The sequence below is a fragment of the Liolophura sinensis genome, chromosome 8, assembly GCF_032854445.1.
Source record: "Liolophura sinensis isolate JHLJ2023 chromosome 8, CUHK_Ljap_v2, whole genome shotgun sequence".
NCBI classification, from domain to species: domain Eukaryota; kingdom Metazoa; phylum Mollusca; class Polyplacophora; order Chitonida; family Chitonidae; genus Liolophura; species Liolophura sinensis.
Genome location: NC_088302.1, coordinates 44,575,822 through 44,593,589, shown reverse-complemented (window position 1 = coordinate 44,593,589; position 17,768 = coordinate 44,575,822). Strand labels below are relative to the sequence as shown.

Below are 17,768 nucleotides of genomic sequence, written 5' to 3'. Positions count from 1 at the left end.
CCGGCGATTTTTATCATTAGGTATTTGATATTTTCAATTTCCAGAATTATGTTTTCTCTTGTCTAAGCCCGCCATCTGATGAATTTGTTCCTACACATTCACTTTGGACGAAATCAAAATTTTTCGCGCGAACAAAATTTCAGCCGGGTTCGCAGCCTGTACAGACGAATTCCCTCAATATGCTGTTGATCAGCTAATCAAATGCCACAGACGGAATGGTCGAATGCAATTCAATATATATTAACTGATCTTTCATTACTGGAAGGGGGTGGAAGACATTTCTTAGCAAACACCAGTGGAAGCCATTCGCCTAATCTACAGCGCTACCATTGCTTTATATAACTCAGCCACCAAGGGCTCACCGATCATCAGACACAAACCAACGACCAAGAAAACAAGATATAAATCTACACGTTTTAAAATAGGCAAAGGTTTTCCAAGAGGACTATGACTTGATCTCCAAACAGTCAAGAAGGAAAGCACCCACACGCAAACCTTATGTTGTATTCTCTTTCATGTATAGAGAAAACGAACCAACACCACAACATAGTTAAGGCAGATTTAAAACCGCATTTATTTCAAAAATTAACAAGACATTCAACAAATACATATATACCAAGAAATTTCTATCATCAATCAAAACATCATTGTAGAATTTATCTTTCTTTACAAGACACCAACGTGAAATGGTTTCGGCAGATACATAATGTTCTGACAGATCACTCTCCGACGGAAGGAATAAAGATTGTAAATACATGTATAATCATATATAACGGTTTTAGAACTGGACATATACAAGGCGCCGTGGCCAATGTAACTTTCGTCAAGAAGCTGTTAGGACGGAGAAGACAATTCAGATCATCTACAATTGACTCCTGAATATGCCACAGGGGGCACCGGTCACCCCCTCACACAAATATCACAGTAACTATATCATACACCTTTCACCATGTATGCCACATCTAAAGAAGCCAATCTTAAAATATGTGTTAGTTTTGAAAAAAAATTCTTTTGAAATAAAACTAGACCAGTTTTGAAATAATCTTCACTTCCAAATGAAAGATCGAGAAGTTTTCAAGTAATCCTGCTAACCACTTTTGAAAAAAAAATTTAACACTTTTGAAATAAAACAAATACACTCGTGTCATAAAAGGTTTTTTTCTTTGCAAAAATGGAAATTATTTTAAAACTGGTTAATTTTTACTTCAAAAGTGGTTTTATTTCAAAACTGATATCTTGTCTCAAAATGGTTCATACACACGTCATTAAGGACAGTATTAGAAACGCCGCATCATTAAAACGTGGTAGGAGTATATCGTCCGCAAAGGGCTGTACACGCAACGCTGCTGTACTAGAAACAATATTCTGCAACTCGCTAATTTTAAATCTTCTTCAAATACACTGGAACACAACAGATACTTTTATAGCCGCATATATCATGCGCCCGGAACCTAGCGCACTAAGACTCTTGTAGACAATCTGTTGACCGACTATTTATCAAAACATGAATGGCCCTTGAAAAACGTGATTTCACCCCATGTATAAACTATTTACACGTATTTAAACTGATTAAATTTAGTGAAGAATGTGTAATAGGTTGTGTCCTGACATGTTAAAGGCATACGGTGTGGGAGATAAAATTCATAACAGGAAGGAAAAAAAAACACTGGAGAACATGGGCGATCATATTTAGAGTCGTACGGATAGGGATGACATCTCGGGATACAAAAAGCAAGGTTCTTGAGTGGAAGTATGGTCAATTCATTATATATATGTATAGCCATCACCTTGGTTTAAAAATAAGCCATATAGAAAACTAAAAGTGCGGACGCTAACCACAGTCGTTAGGACACTTAAATACGTTATGCTCGTGTTGCGGTCATGGACGGCGATTACTTGAGGCATACACGGCAAGTTTATACAGTCAATGGCAAAGAAAACCTTTTATCGTATCAATAACAAAAAAGGACTATTCCACTAAGGATTTATAACACAACGCAAAATTATCATCACGGTTTTGAACAAATGTGACCACTTATCAAGTTCGTTTCACAATTTACATCACAGACATTAATAAATAAGCAATCATATAGCTCTGGATCGGAACTACCAATTAGGTCAAGTTATCAAAAGATCACCAGGGTAAAAACAGTCAAGGCTAAACTGTTAACTGCAAAACACCGCATAAATAAATATCCATCACAATAAAATCAGTTTTATGAGACTACTTTAAAAATCTGTATGTAGAAAAGTCCATGACGTCCCTCAAGGATGATGCCTATGAATGTTCAGGGATGCTCTTGGCCTGTTCTTATGTACATTGGCAATGTCTTGGACTAGACAATACTAGTTCAGTTTTCAAAATTACCCTATGTAGTGTACATACTACATGTGTATCTAGTTGTAAACTGATGTTATACAATACAATATAGACATCAATGTGGATTGCAAAACGTACCCTGTTGTAACCTGAACGAAAATCTCATACGCTACCAGACTAGTGAGGGTAGATCTTCGCATAGACCAGTGAGTTACCCTTGGACATAATAATCTTAAGTGGCAATCTGGTAAATAATTATCAGTACTCGAGATCAAATGCATCCACATGTACGAAAATTGAAGAACATAAAAAATGCACAATTATAGCAAACAAAAATATGAAAAAATAATTCTAACCACTATAAAGGTAATGGTTCTAATGACCAACGATTGAGGTAACAGAAAAATGAAATGTTGATAGTACTAGTATCAAATGTCTACCTTAGTGCGCACAAACACAATCAATACATCTCCCAATATGATACATCACACTATGCCAAACAGACATATGTAAAAAACAAAAACGTAGTGTTCGGACTTAAAGGTTCTATTCCAGTCTAGAGGATCCTTTTTTTTTCTTTCATTTCTCATTAAATGTTTTTTAAACTGATTCATTTTTTATTCAGAAAGCTTTAAATCATAAAATTCATTTATTTATGTTTTCCAGTGATCAACTTTGATTGATTGGTGTTCTACTTTGAAAATACAAGGATATTAATAATGCACGTGATAAAAGCAATGGGAAGTGAATACCAAAATGTTTTTTTATAAAAGAAGGGAGCTAAGACAAACGCATGATATTCCACATTACACACTAGACTCGGCCATACAGACTGTGCTTGGGAGGTTTTGATGCTTCTAAACTATACAAATGTTGGCATATAACAAGCACATTGTCCACTCTAAACTTACAACCCTTTATATCAAGCTGATGTCAGCTCTGACTGAATCCAACATTCACTACTTCACGTGTGAGTAATTCTTGCAGAACAGAGATAATATATGGGAATATCACAACTTTTCAGTCAAACGCATGTGATGTCCATGTTATGAAACAAAGGCAACATACATGTAACATGTGAGCAGTAAGAACTGAAAGGATAATACTACTTAAAAATTTATCCAATTAGAAAATCCATCTAATCTAAAGAAAGGGTCAGTATCTAATGTGAGATTCTGATAAAAATTGCCCACACTTACTTCAAGCAATGACAAGGTTATGTAACATGATAGAAAAGAAATAAAAATGTCATGGTTCTACATCAGTGATTCCAATGAATTTAGGATCATCTATGTTTTTAAGGATAAACGAAAGTAATATGTGTGGATAAACACGAGCCAATTACAGATAACTGATAATGAGTCCACCATCTAATCAGAAATTCAAATATGACTGTTAATATTTATACATAAGTACAGAGTAATCCAAACGTTTATGGACCTTGACATTTAAAAATGCTTATAAAATGTAGTCAACATAAAACAATAGCAACTGGGACATAGCAGAACTGAGTACGAAGCTGAAGAATAGGTTGTCTAGATTAGTGAAGCAAAGTTTGAGGTACAAGTACCCAGTTAGCCTGTAACCAGTATGACTGTACATGCTACTATCAGTAGCTTGACAGATCAAGTTCTAAAACTAGTTAACAGAAACATGTCATGACAAGGGCTATCCTTAAACAATCTACAAAATCAAATATTTCATCACCTTTATATATTTATATAATCTGATTAATATAGATAACAGCAGCAATAATATGGTCAACAACAAAACATTAATGATCTGCTCAAAGGCCAAGCTGAGGTATCCTTTTCATGGAAAACAATGTAACAGAAAATTTAAATATTTTTGATAGAGCTTTTCGGCTCTATATACACATGAATGTAGACAAAAAAAGAAAAATACAAAAACAAAACAAAAACACAATGAAACACATAAAACATATAGAATGAGCAACAAGGCAGTGTACCAACAAAAAAAAAAACTGAGCAAACCACAAATATATGTACATAACTCATAAATAGATGCATTACAGTATTTAGAATTAAAGCACTTTAAAACAAAACAAAAGAAACAGTTACTCCTCACAAACTGCCAAAGAGATACTACTTTCATTGGTATATCAGTTCAGTAATTTGGTGTATTACTTGTACGATTCATAAATACATTGTCCATTATTACTAAATGCAGAAATGTGAGAGTGCCAATGGAAAAAGATCAGTCTGCACCATAGGCAATGGAACATACTTATTCACATGTCAATTTGAACTGTAAGTTCACAGGCTGCAGGTCAATGACCAGATATGTCATAGCCTTTGTCAGAGAAAACCTGGCTTAGAAAATTTGTCCGCACATTTTTTCTATGATCTACTTGTATTTATTTCCTAGGCCTTCATAAATTGGTTAGTTAACAGTCTATCACATTGTTGGAAATCTGACACAGTCTTATAAAGCAGAAATATTTCCTCTCTTCAAGGTTATACTATTACAGGACATATAATATACGTTAACTCTAATAAAACGCTTAAAGTGATGAAGATAAGATACAGAAGGAACATGGAGAGACCTAACAGTTTTGACATCCTCCACTTGAAGGCAGCTATAGAGCCAATCACTGCCATCAACATGAGAAAGAGTAGAACAATGGAGCAAACCAAACCCTTACTGTCAACATTTACAGATGTGCCGTAGATGATATTAGACAACAGCCATGGAAACGGTAACCTGAAACAAAGATAACAGACAGCATTAGCACTGGAATCAGCTTTGAACTATACTTCATTGATTCAAGTTTTAAATCAGCCATAATTGATCTGAAGCAGTCTGATTTGGGTTGTGTCTAGGCAAGAAAGCCTCACTGGCACCGCTGGGATCAATCTGCCATTGCCATAACAGGCCTTTCATGCCTATTATATTTCAGACTAAATCTACACAAGAAGGACATTTTGCTTGCTTCACACAACCAAGAGGTTGGCAATAAATAAAACATGAAACAAAAAAAAAAAGAGTGAAAGAAAAAATCTGAATTCGTATACATAAACACAAGCCAATATAAACAATTTCATTCAAATGAATAATCCATGATAAATATTACAGCAGACAAAATGATCCCGTTTCCTTTAGTAGAGCACATCATGTGTACAGTATACACTGGTCTTTGCAACACTGTCCAGTGAAAACACATGTGTTCATGGGTTCCGATTTCCCTGAAGAGATATTCTCTGTCAAGGTTTCTACTTAATTATCAAAATGCACAAACAGATCAAGAATGGAAATCACATTACCATACAGTCTAATTTATCAATGGATCTACACGAAGTACTGCACATGTTCAGCAACCATGGACATCGCACACATCAATACGCAACATAAACACATTGAATTGACACCTGAATATTTCTACATCCATTCAAAACATGGACACGTACCACTTTTAACACTAACAGTCCTTTATGATACTAGGCTTGTGTTACATAATATGTTAAAGCTATCACAAATGGCACCATGATACACCTGAAGAGCGAAATGAGGTAAAATGATACAGAAGTGCTTGAGCATGCCCACTGTAACTATGTATACATAACCGTTGTTAAGCAAATTCCAGTTTGAACAACCAGACATGTGATTCTGTTGGCACCAGAAGAGTTTTTTAATAGTACAGACAAAAGTGTTCAAATAAACTCCCTGATGATATGATCAATAACATTTTCTGACAATACCCATAATAAACCATACCTGGTTGACAACAGACAATGTAAATTTCATAGAATGTCCTTACACAGGGGCTAGCAATGTCTGACACATGACACAGACATGACAGATATCTAAACAGATAGGTGCTCTTTCATTTCACTAGCCTTCAGCATAATGATGTCAAATCTAACCTCGGCTAAATATATGGTAATTGACCTGAAATTCTGAAACAAAAATGCATTTCAGAGCCGCTCAATGTCATAAAAATATTACTTTTTCACCTGAAACTTACCTTTTTCCAGTAGCATTACTGGTAAGTTACTGATTTAAATGAGTTCTATTGATCTTTTCAGGTTTGTTTGGAAGTTAGGATTATATGGTAGAAAAATAGTAATATTTGAGGACCTTTATTTGCAAATTTGCAAACTTTAGGGGAAATATAGTATATCCAATACTACATACATCTCATAATAATACTCAGAAATATGACAAAAGTTGGACACGGTTGCAATTACAGATTTTAAATGAGGATAATTAAAGATTCACCTGTGTATATATGCGTAATTACGATTTCTTTATAATGAATGCCTTTAAAGTAAAAGACAGCTAAAATATCCAGTAAGATTTATCATCATTTAGACAACTGAAAACAATGCACAAAAGTTCTTTCATTTATTTTTTCACATTTTTTTAAGACTGTTAAAAGGCATTCAAATATTTGACTATGATGGGCTTTATGCGCCATACTGACAGTGTTTAGGAATTGTTCTCTTCCTGATGTTCACCAGATGAAAGGAATTTTTGGGAACATTATTTCAGTAGTCTTTTATTCATAAGGAAAAAGAATCATTCCAACAAGAGTTGTACAAACTTCCTGTGATGTCAGAGTTCCTAATAAAAGCCAATAAAGCCCAACTTAGAATTCAAATGTTTGAACACATTTAACTTTTTTCACAAAAATCTAAATAAATAAATGATGATTTACATCTACATTTTTAGTGATGCCTACTTTGATATTTAGAGGTCTTTTCCGTTAACTTTAAATGCAAACAGATGCATCAATTAACTTCTTTGTACTAACAAGACTTGGACCAGCAAGTATAGGCTATCTTATACATGTATGTCAATGAGTATGCCCACATGTAAAACCTTCCTACCTCTGGTACATACTACTTAGTATTGATTCAAAATGGCAACCATTAAAGCCTAATGTCAACAGCCATCAAAGCCATTAACAGCTTCATTAATATTTCAGAGTATAAACAAACACCCAAGACGACAAAGGCAGTTTGGTAGTTACTTCTTTGTATCCTGTCCACAAAAGGAATTAAGGGCTATTGTCTAGGGATGCTGAGACAACATGACAATAGCATCTGAGTCAGCAGGACAACCTGCCCTGACAACAACAATGGGCAGTAGGTATTTGCTATCTATGCACGAGCCCTGAGGTTTATGTGACCATCCAACTAGCAGATAAACCAAGGTGAAGGAAGCACATGGTTACCAGAAAAACAAACTGTAGAGACAAGGCAATCACTAAGCACAGATACATTGTAGCTCTTACACGTTAGCATTGTTTCCAAGCCAACACTTTCATGTAATTTACTATCACAGACAATATTTCTCATCTTTATTAATTATTTACCCTTTATGTTCATCCAACACACTAAAACAGAAATGTTTCCTTATTTAACATGAGCTGATCAAACATTACTTCCACTATCAGAAAACATTGGTATTATTAAGGTTCAACCCCACCCCCTTCCTGTCAAACAGTCTTTTTAACTGGTTGTAATTACATGTAAATGTACAGAACTCATTTGTTGTTCACTATAATGATATAGGTCCGTACTATTCTTTGGCTTAACAACAGCCATGGTTTTGGATTAGTCTATGCTATAACACTGAACTGTATGCCTAATGGTTACAATTTGTAAATCATACTTGAAAACTGAACAGCCCCTTTGCCAAGTGTATGCCAACACATGTTCTTGTTTTTTTCTGTTGCAAAAAGATCAATGTTGAATTGTTTTTCAGAAACTGCGTTCCAACAGAAGATACCTTTCACATTGCCAGTAATCTGTCCAAAAAGTTCAGAATTAATATGTTGTGATTAATATGGATAGATCCAACACATGCGCTGTCTTACAGATCATGACATCACAGAAAGATTAAACATTTATAACCAATGTGCGGGACATCAGGTTGACCTATACGCAACAATACTGCTTATGATTTGTCAATTATGTGTTCTTGATTGACACTTTGGAAATGTATATTGGGTGTCTCAAAATCTTTCCTATCTACATACATCTCATGAATATACCTGTTTGATTGGGGTTTAATATGGAAAACAAGAATATTTCAATTATTTAATGATGGTCAGTTTATGATCAGAGGAATTTATGCTAAACCCTGAGAAAATCACCTGACACCCTCCTAAAACATCAGAAGTTGAGCCACCGAGTGCCTAATTAGAAGCAACCATCTCACTGGTAATCAGTTGCAGTTAATCACTACACTGTACTTATTAAAAGCGGAGACTTACCCAACAGTGATGTCAAAGATATTACTGCCTACAGAACTGGACACGGCCATATCTCCATAGCCCTTTTTGGCCACTATTACGCTGGTTATCAGATCAGGTACACTAGTTCCAGCGGCGAGAATTGTCAGCCCCATTATCTGCCAGGCAAGAACAGAAAACAATTTGATTACATGTATGCATTTACTTCATTGGTACCATCTAACAGACTCCTTTATTTGTATCAAAGTGGCAAAGCTTTGATGGATGTAGGAAACCAGAGAGAGGTAACAAAAATCTATTAAAACCTCTTATCTGCAATTATGTGCGTTTGCTGCACCATCTTTTTGATATGTTGATACAGGGCCGCCAAGAAAAGTGGCAGGTACAGTTAGAAGTCAGTTAAAGACACACAGATCTTAACCAAAATCTGCAGTCACAGATAAACCAACTACAGTGTTGGCTACTTATAAGTGAAGTTGAAAGTACAAATGAGCTCATTAGAGCCACAGAGGATCCAAGTGAAGCTAAGGTACAAATGAACTCACTAGAGTTACAGAGGATCCATGTGAAGCTGAAGGTACAAATACGCTCATTAGAGCTACAGAGGATCCAAGTAAAACTAAAGGTACAAATGAACTCACTAGAGCTACAGAGGATCCATGTGAAGCTGAAGGTACAAATAAGCTCATTAGAGGTACAGAGGATTCAAGTAAAGCTGAACATAACAAATGAGCTCACTTGAGCTACAGAGGATCCAGGTGATGCTGGAGGTACAAATGAGCTCATTAGAGCTACAGATGATCCAGGTGATGCTGGAGGTACAAATGAGCTCATTAGCGCTACAGAGGATCCAAGTGAAGCTGAAGGTACAAATGAGCTCTCTAGAGCTACAGAGGATCCATGTGAAGCTGAAGGTGAAGCCCATTACAAAAGAGCCAAATAGAGACAAATGACACTAGAACTAAAAATGAAATAACATATGTTACTATTTACTGACATGTCTGAGCCATTACAGTTTCTGGCATAAACAGATCTGGCCAAAGCTAATAGTGTGAAACTAAGTAAAAGTGAAAATATGTGGTGTAGCTATTCAATTGTTCTTGTCCATATTCTTATCTCTTCTCTAAACTTTTTAATGAAAATTTCAACTACAAGGACTGAAATAACAAAAACAGAGTTGCTTGTTAGACAGGATGTACCACTGGTTATAATTTTAATATTAATGTAGCAAATAACCTCTAGCCTCTATTTTCATCCTGGACTGGTGACCATGTTTCAATACACTACTGTATCCATATTTGGCCCCAAAACAAGACGCCTTGTAAAAGGAGACTACAACTGAATAAGCAATGAACAATGTTTCTAATAATAGTCATAAATTCTGGGGATAATGTTTCACCAGTTGTGGACAGGAGCTAGCCCATGAGCAGGAGTCTGGGGATGCAGCGCAATGAGTAGTAAAAGTTTCCCTAATTGTGTCCTGGGGTTATAATTATGAGAGCAGTGCATACTACTGTTTTCTGTGTACACAAAATTATCCCAGGAAAAGAAAGACAAAGAGTTATTCTAATAAGCCAATACAACCAGAGGCTAGGATTTGAAACAAATAACAAGGGCTCCCTGGTGCTGCTCTATGCCATTAACCATTTACCTCTTCAGATATACCCATTGTTTCTCCTGTTACATGTGCCCACCAGATCATGAGGAAGGAGAAACCGCCAATCCACAATATACTGCCTATGAATGTGACCGGGTACCACTTCCTCTTTTCCTACAGAAAAAACACAAACAAAATGAAAGTTTGAAAAAAAAAATTGGAAATTTGTTGGCATAAAGTTTCATTTAGCAATAAGCTATTTATTCATATATTTGAATGTTTGACTTACATGACAGAAGTCAGGTTAAATGGATTCAGGAAACCGTGCACAGCCCAGCTGGAAATCATTAGCCTCAAGAAGGTACGTGTACCTGACCAAATCCAGGTAGAGCTGGATTTGAGCGGGCCTCCTGTCCGCAGTATATAAGTGGTGCTTGGGCGGGAAAGGAGCGGGGAAGGGGCAGGGAAGACAGTTTAATGCACTAAATGATACATAAACAAAGCTTTTCAATCATTACCAAGCAAAAAAACCATTAAAACAATTTATACATGCAGTTTTGAGTAATTCATCTTGATTGCTAGACAGTTAGAAAAAAAGTGAAAAAAAAAAGTGAAAACCAAAAAAAGGTAAAATCTCAGTGTTAAGAAATCTGATGTTGAAAGATGTACATGTAGTTTTCTATTCCATGTCAACTACCAAACTCCTGTCTTCTGCTTCACTCACAGCATGTTTAATCAAGAATATCCTAATGGCACTAATCTACATGTAATATGGTCAGGGGATTAGACAATACTCATAAAACAGATGAGACTTGCCGTAGTGAGGCATAGTCTGGCTGTACAAATTGAATAGGCCTGTGGAAATATGGCCCTGCTCTCTAGGGTAATATATGGAACATGCAGCGAGGATTAGTTTTCATCAGCAGACATTTGTCTCTGCATCAGGTATTATCCGCAAGAAAGCTTTGGTGCAGTCCATGCAAGCATCTGCGACACAAGCTGTAAAAGACCCAAAATTTCGGCTCCAAAAAAGGGCATTTTACGGGCAAATAAATGTCATAAAATATTACTTTACAGTCTTTTGATGATGAAATGTTTCCTAATAGAATATAATCCTATGTGCCACACAAACCTCAAAGCACTTTTGTAAGATGACTAGAATTCACAGAATCCAGCAAAGAATGGACAAAATTTTGTTATTCACAGCAGGTGCACAATAGAATGATGATACATATAGCATTATTATCTTCATAATTCCCCACAGACCTGATCCTTCAACCTTTACAAATTTATCAGATTTACACAAGTTTCTACATAAGGTCTGTATACAAGCCGTATACTGCATTACTTATACGTGTAATTTTCTGAGTATAAATCAGAAGGTCATGGCATACAGGAATATACAGTTGTATTTCTGTCCAGAAAAACATACACTAAACTCTTTTATTGCGTATCGTGGCAATTATTGCAATTTTCATTACATTTCTTATCACTTTCAGCATCAAATACATTCTCCTACACTGCGTATGCCTTTTACGCATACTCAAGATTATTTCACTTATACGACGACGGCCAGCATTATGGTGGGTGGAAACTGGGCAGAGCCCGGGGGAACCCACAACCACTTGCAGGTTCCTGTCACATGTTCCCACGTACGACCGAAGAGAACAAATTCAAAAATTTTGAGGAATTAGGGTATATGTATACATGTACATCTAATCTGACTTCCAAGAGAGTAAAAATGTGATAATTAACTGGTCCCCCCCCCAAAAAAAAAATAACAAAACTGGAGCCTTTCGATCAAGAGATGACATCTGATCATCATTATTAACTTTGGAAACCTAACACAGTACCAGTACTGTATTTTATCTGTACACATGTGTATTTTAATAAATTAATGTCACATTAATACCGATGACAGAAAGCAGGGTCCATATAGAATGTACGTGACTGCACCTATTCCAAATACCTCGTAGCCTCTGGTTATAACATGGAAACATTCAATAGTCCACACGGAAGATAACATAAACACATAATTTTCAGAATGTTACCAGAAAATCATGCAAAAATTCCAGAGCCTGAGGTTGTGTGTAAATACTACTACACTGCAGCAGAGATTAACTCTGTCATGCTGCATGATGCGTGTACCTGTTATGGTGTGTTTCTGTCCAGTGTATAGACCATTAATTACTATTTAAGTCCTGTTCACCAAAAATCAACAGAGATCAATGGGAAAGGTCTTACAGCTAAGGCTTCCCCTACACTGAGCTGTGGCATTAGCTGTATTAAATGCAATCGAGTATCAATTGTTAGCCGTTGGTTTAATACATTAGAGTAAGGTTCCCGACCGGATCACATCCCACAGGCTGACTGGCCCTGGAAATCCATTAATTGGCCTGCTGACGTAAATGAGTCGAGTTTGCAGCTGTGCTGCGAAGTCAAGACTCCATCTGACCATGGGATGATGCCTCCTCATTCAAGTGAAATGGCCAGCTACTGGTGACTCTGGTCAGTGTTTCCAGAGCTATGGTAAGGTTTATGTCAGAGAAATTCCTACACCTAGGGCTCCAGGAGACAGACATGACCGCCATGCTGAGACAGATACATGTACTTGTACCCTAACACTTAATTAACCTAATTTCTCAACCTTGTGGAAAATAACATCAGATGAAATCTGTCTCATGAAATAATTGTAATTCGATAAATAAAGCCAACAAATATATTCTCCATGGCCCAAGGGGAGTAGTTGACTTAAAAATTTTGTCCATAACTTAAGAGTTCTGCTGATCTTTAAATACTGAGGTTTGTTTAGAAAGTTGGACGATATCCAACTGGAAAAATGTAAGTTCCAGTGACAAAATTAATATTTTATGAACTTTATTTATCACTAAAATGGACTTTATTTGGTGAGCAGGGGGAGTTTTTACATATAGGTAAAATACAGCACTTAAGGAAAGTATATATAGCCCTGGCCATGCGTTTGTATATTAGGTGAAACAGTCTTGGGTACACAGTAAAAGAAAACCATGTAAATAAATGGCCAAGAATGTCTGAATGTGTTTTTCTTGCAATAGTACTAACACCTTCATTATTCGTTACAATCTAAGTGAAATAGGAGTTTATTGATATCACATAGCAAGTGTGTGACATCCTTTCATAAGCAAACTGGGGGTGAGATCAAATACGCTAGATCTGTTTGAGCTGCACACCACAAAAGGTAACAGGAAGTACACAGGAATCTTGCCTGGTACATTTAAATACTGAGGTGAAGTTTGAGATGTAAACTGCATGTTATATATTCTTGGCAAACTTATTGTTCTAGTAAGAAACATGCGTTGGTGGTACAAACATTACAATAAATTTGACTTTCTTCCAAAACTAGTGAGCCCTGCCAGTGATAATAAACACCTATTTATGTGTATATATGTATGCCTGGGGTATACCACCGTACTCAAGAATTGTCCAGTGAAAGAATTCGCCATTGTTATCATATGACAATGAGGAGTCATTAGGTGTGTGTACATATACTGTGTCTTTTGCGACAGGGCGAGTCTATGCCGCCAAAGTGCTGCCACCACTAAAGTATCACGCAGAAGACACCAGATATGACACCCCACCCAGTCACATTATACCGACATCAAGACAACTAGTCATTTATTTCTTGGTCTAACAGTGTCAAATCTCTCAATCCCGAGTACCAAGTGAGGCAACAACAAATACCATTTTTTAATTCTCTTACATGACCCGATCCCGGTTTGATCCTGGGTCTCCCGACTTCAAGGCTGACGCTCTAACCATAAGGCCACCGGAGTGGTCAACACCTGTTTGTAAGTTGGGAGGTGGAACAAAGGTGTCTTTGAAGATCACAATATTCAGATGCTTAATCAGCTCAATTATGCAACTGTGAGTACCTGGTTGTGTTGGTGTGGGAAGATTGTTCCCTGGGTAGAGTATACTTACAGGCCTGCGGACGTCCGGCAGTGTGAGCCAGAGAAGGAAGACAAGGGGAATGACCAGCACATAGGTAATCCTCTGTTTCCACAAGGGAGGCCAGCTCAGGTCCAGAGGCTCACTCTCATCTTCCAAGTCCTTTTTTGTGATTTTCTAAAGAAAAAGTAATATATAACATTATAACACAAAGGTTTAATGCAAAATGATGAACTAGAAATGTAATATCTAGCGATTTAAAGCACAGTAGCAAAATAAGTAAAGATACTTTTGGATATAATTTTCAATGGTCTGAATCTAATGACGTTTCATTATACTGTGTGTCCCAGGTACTGTAAACCTTCGACCTTTTCTAGCACTAAGGGTTTTCCCAGTGGAATTTATGCATCCAATTATTATGAAAATGATTTGTTTGTGTCATTAAACATGCAAGCTTCATAAAAAAAACTGTGCAGATTATTTCTCTACACCCCACAGTTCTCTCAGAATGTGTCAAATTGTTGGGTGCAGAGGTGGTTGAAAAGATTGAAGAATTAGGGTAGGTCAAGCGTCTACGAGGAAGTGAGGTGGAAAACATGGGAACACAGGAAATAGCTGAGTCTAAATGGGCTTTGGGGTTTATATCGTAAGGGCACTTACATCCAACCTGGACAACAGCAAATTTCTCAATGCTTTTTTTGGCACTTACCTATATGCGAACTATCAGCTGGAGTGCATACGCCAATTCCAATTTTATTTAGTTTGAAACAATACGTTCATAGGTCATACATATAGATTGATTTCAAGGAGCTGTTCAACTTTGTGCACTGCTAGTGAAGTTGTCAAACGTGATAGCATGTTTCTGATCCAACACTAAGCTGTCAGAGTTTGCTTGTTTACAACACAGTGCAGTTTGGTTTGCCCTGGCACATATACAGATGACCTGCGCAGTACAATCTCCTTACCATGGCTACTAACAGCTCAACCCTGGTGATTCCAACTAAGTGGCTTACACCCCTAACATATTTGTCACCAGCAATTACACAGGTGTCAGGAAGTGGGAAGAAATCAATATGTATGACTGCCAATCAAATCCTAGCTAGCACTAAACTGCAATGAGGCTGTGGAAAACACAAACAACCATTTATAAATATTATCCCACACCCCACTCCTCTTCCATAAAAAAACCCTTCCAAACACAAACAAACAAGCAGCAAAATTATGTATTACAGTTATTCCTAACATGATGAACAGTTTATAGGAAACCCTCAAGTATTTATAGCTGTTGTGTTTTCAAAACATGTCTGTGTCAAATCAGCATGTCAACATGGTTTCAAGACACATTCCTAAGAGCACATGCATCCAAGTAAACGTGATTTTTCAAAGTAAAAATTTAAGCAAGTGAAATCAACAATTTAAATGTTTTTTTCCCCTGATCTAGATGTAACAGACTGCCTGGGCTGTACATTTCTATATTTAAGGAATGGAATGGAGGCTTACTGCCAACCATATCTAGAACATGTGAGATGGGCAAGTATATTATCTGCTTTTCCTGTAAGTACTCAAGCAATTACAGCCTTCAAAAAGAGTGGCTGGCTTTCTCTCTGGCCATAAGTGGGAAGGTCTGTCAGCAACCTGCAGATGGTCATGGGTATCCCCCAGGCTCTGCACGGTTTACTCCCACCATAATGCTGGCCGCCACTGTGTAAGTGAAATACTCTTGAGTATGGCATAAAACACCCATCAAATAAATAAATAAATCAAATAGAGTGCTACGTAATATAGCACAGATCGGATAAAACAATGATGCTGACATTATTGATTGGGGGTATTCAATATTTCTGTTATGTTATTTTGCACCTAGTTAAATTATATCAAAATATATTAAACAGATATGAGAACTCATTGCCCAGGAATACCCATATTCCTTTGAAGGTTACCATAGTTACAAAATGCTGTGATTTCACTTTCAGCTGCAACAATTCAAAAAATGGATATCAAGCTCGGTTAAATTTTCATATGTTGTAAAGAAAAGTTTAAGCTACACAAGTCATGTGGCCCAGTACCATACAAAAGTCTGAGGATACAGACAGACTTGTCAGAAGGTATGAACTTTAATAAGTTGACAAATTTACTACATAAATAGCAAGGACAACCAATGAGCTTGTGCAACATTTAATTTTATTTATTTTTTTGTTTGGTGTTTTATGCTGTCCTCAAAAATATTTCTTATATGATGGCAGCCAGCATTATGGTGGGAGGAAACTGGGCAGAGCTCGCGGAAAACCCACGACCATCCTCAGGTTGCTGGTACATCTTCCTACGTATGAAGAGACAGGAAGCCAGCATGAACTGGACTTGGACTCACAACGACCGCATTGATGACAGGCTCCTGGGTCATTACGCTGTGCTAGCGCGCTAACCAACTGAGCCACGGAGGCCTCCAACCTTTAATAACCAGATGTGTAAACCACATCACTACTAGCTATGTGAAGAAAACAACAGCATGGCAGACTTTCCTAACCAGAAATTAAACCCATGCAGACCTCTTTTCACTCGAAAGCAAACCAGCTCTAATTAAACAGGTGTGCAAAACAGGGGCAGCTGAATTATCAACAGCCAAGGCAGGATAATTTACCTGGGAAAAGGGGTACCTGACATTCAACATAAGCTCTCTTTACCATGTACAAGTACATGTATGCAAAGCATAAGCTGTATCACTCCAGATGTACTATGACAGATACAATGAAGTCACTGGGTTACTGGCTGGTACATGTGTACAAAGGTTTTCTCCTATTCAAATTTAAGTAGGTTTGTGTCCAATTGTGGCTGATTATACTGTTAACAGGAAAGCTGAATAACACAAAACAATTTATTCAACAGTTTGTGATCAAGACGGATGGTGGTTTTGCACATGTATCAGTATACATGTGAAGAACACATCATTATCTGGGATAGTGATGAACAAAAACATATGAGCATTTTTTCCAGTTCATAGTTTCGAGCACCCGGTTCCTGGCAAGGTGTAGAAGGTCATAAATAACATCGATCTAAATGGGTGAAATGCTAAAGTTCAAAGTACAACAGGACAATGAAACTATCATATCTGACGGTTAGACACATTCTGATTACTTTGACAGACAGAATTTCTCACCTAAAAGCTATAATTTTCATTTTTTTGATGCCAAAACTTCTTCACTGCCTATCTTACATTTGTTAAGTTCGTTTTGTTTTCATCTCCAGTACTTTAGTCACCTGACTAAATACTACGAATACTTCATACTACTATACTATTAGATTTCATTTATTTATTTATTGGATTATTGTTTAATGCCATACTAAAGAATTTTTCACTTATACAATCACAGTCAGATTTATGGGTCGGGGAAACCGGTGTTAAAGGTAGCCCGAGACCTCAGTCTGAGAGTGGCTTGTATATACTGAAACGTGGGGACCGCTGGCCACCCTTAGCCCGAGAGCTATGTGGACCCGATTCCGGTATAATGCCCACAAAGAGCTACCCCCTCATTCAATTCCTATGCATGCATTAGATTCGTCCTTAATACACATATAGCACGGCAGTTCACATAAACAAGTAAGGACAAGCTTAAGTCACAAGTGTGAATTTTCTTGAATTTACCAGTTTTGCCCAGTAAATGCATGTATTGGTTCATTTTGCACTAATTTTTGTAGCGTGAAGTTAA

At 36.9% G+C, this 17,768-nt stretch overlaps 1 protein-coding gene across 1 annotated transcript in view; it reads right to left on the bottom strand.

Annotated features, from left to right (window-relative positions):
- Positions 1–560: 560 nt before the first annotated feature.
- LOC135472919 (sodium/potassium/calcium exchanger 2-like) overlaps positions 561–17,768 on the bottom strand; it is a 35,858-nt gene continuing 18,650 nt past the window's right edge. Inside the window, exons 5-8 of the mRNA XM_064752651.1 lie at positions 14,098–14,226; positions 10,192–10,311; positions 8,562–8,698; positions 561–5,044 (exon numbers count right to left, since the gene is read on the bottom strand). Coding sequence (XP_064608721.1) covers positions 4,798–5,044; positions 8,562–8,698; positions 10,192–10,311; positions 14,098–14,226 — 633 coding nt within the window. The 3' untranslated portion in view covers positions 561–4,797. The remainder of the gene's footprint in view (positions 5,045–8,561; positions 8,699–10,191; positions 10,312–14,097; positions 14,227–17,768) is intronic.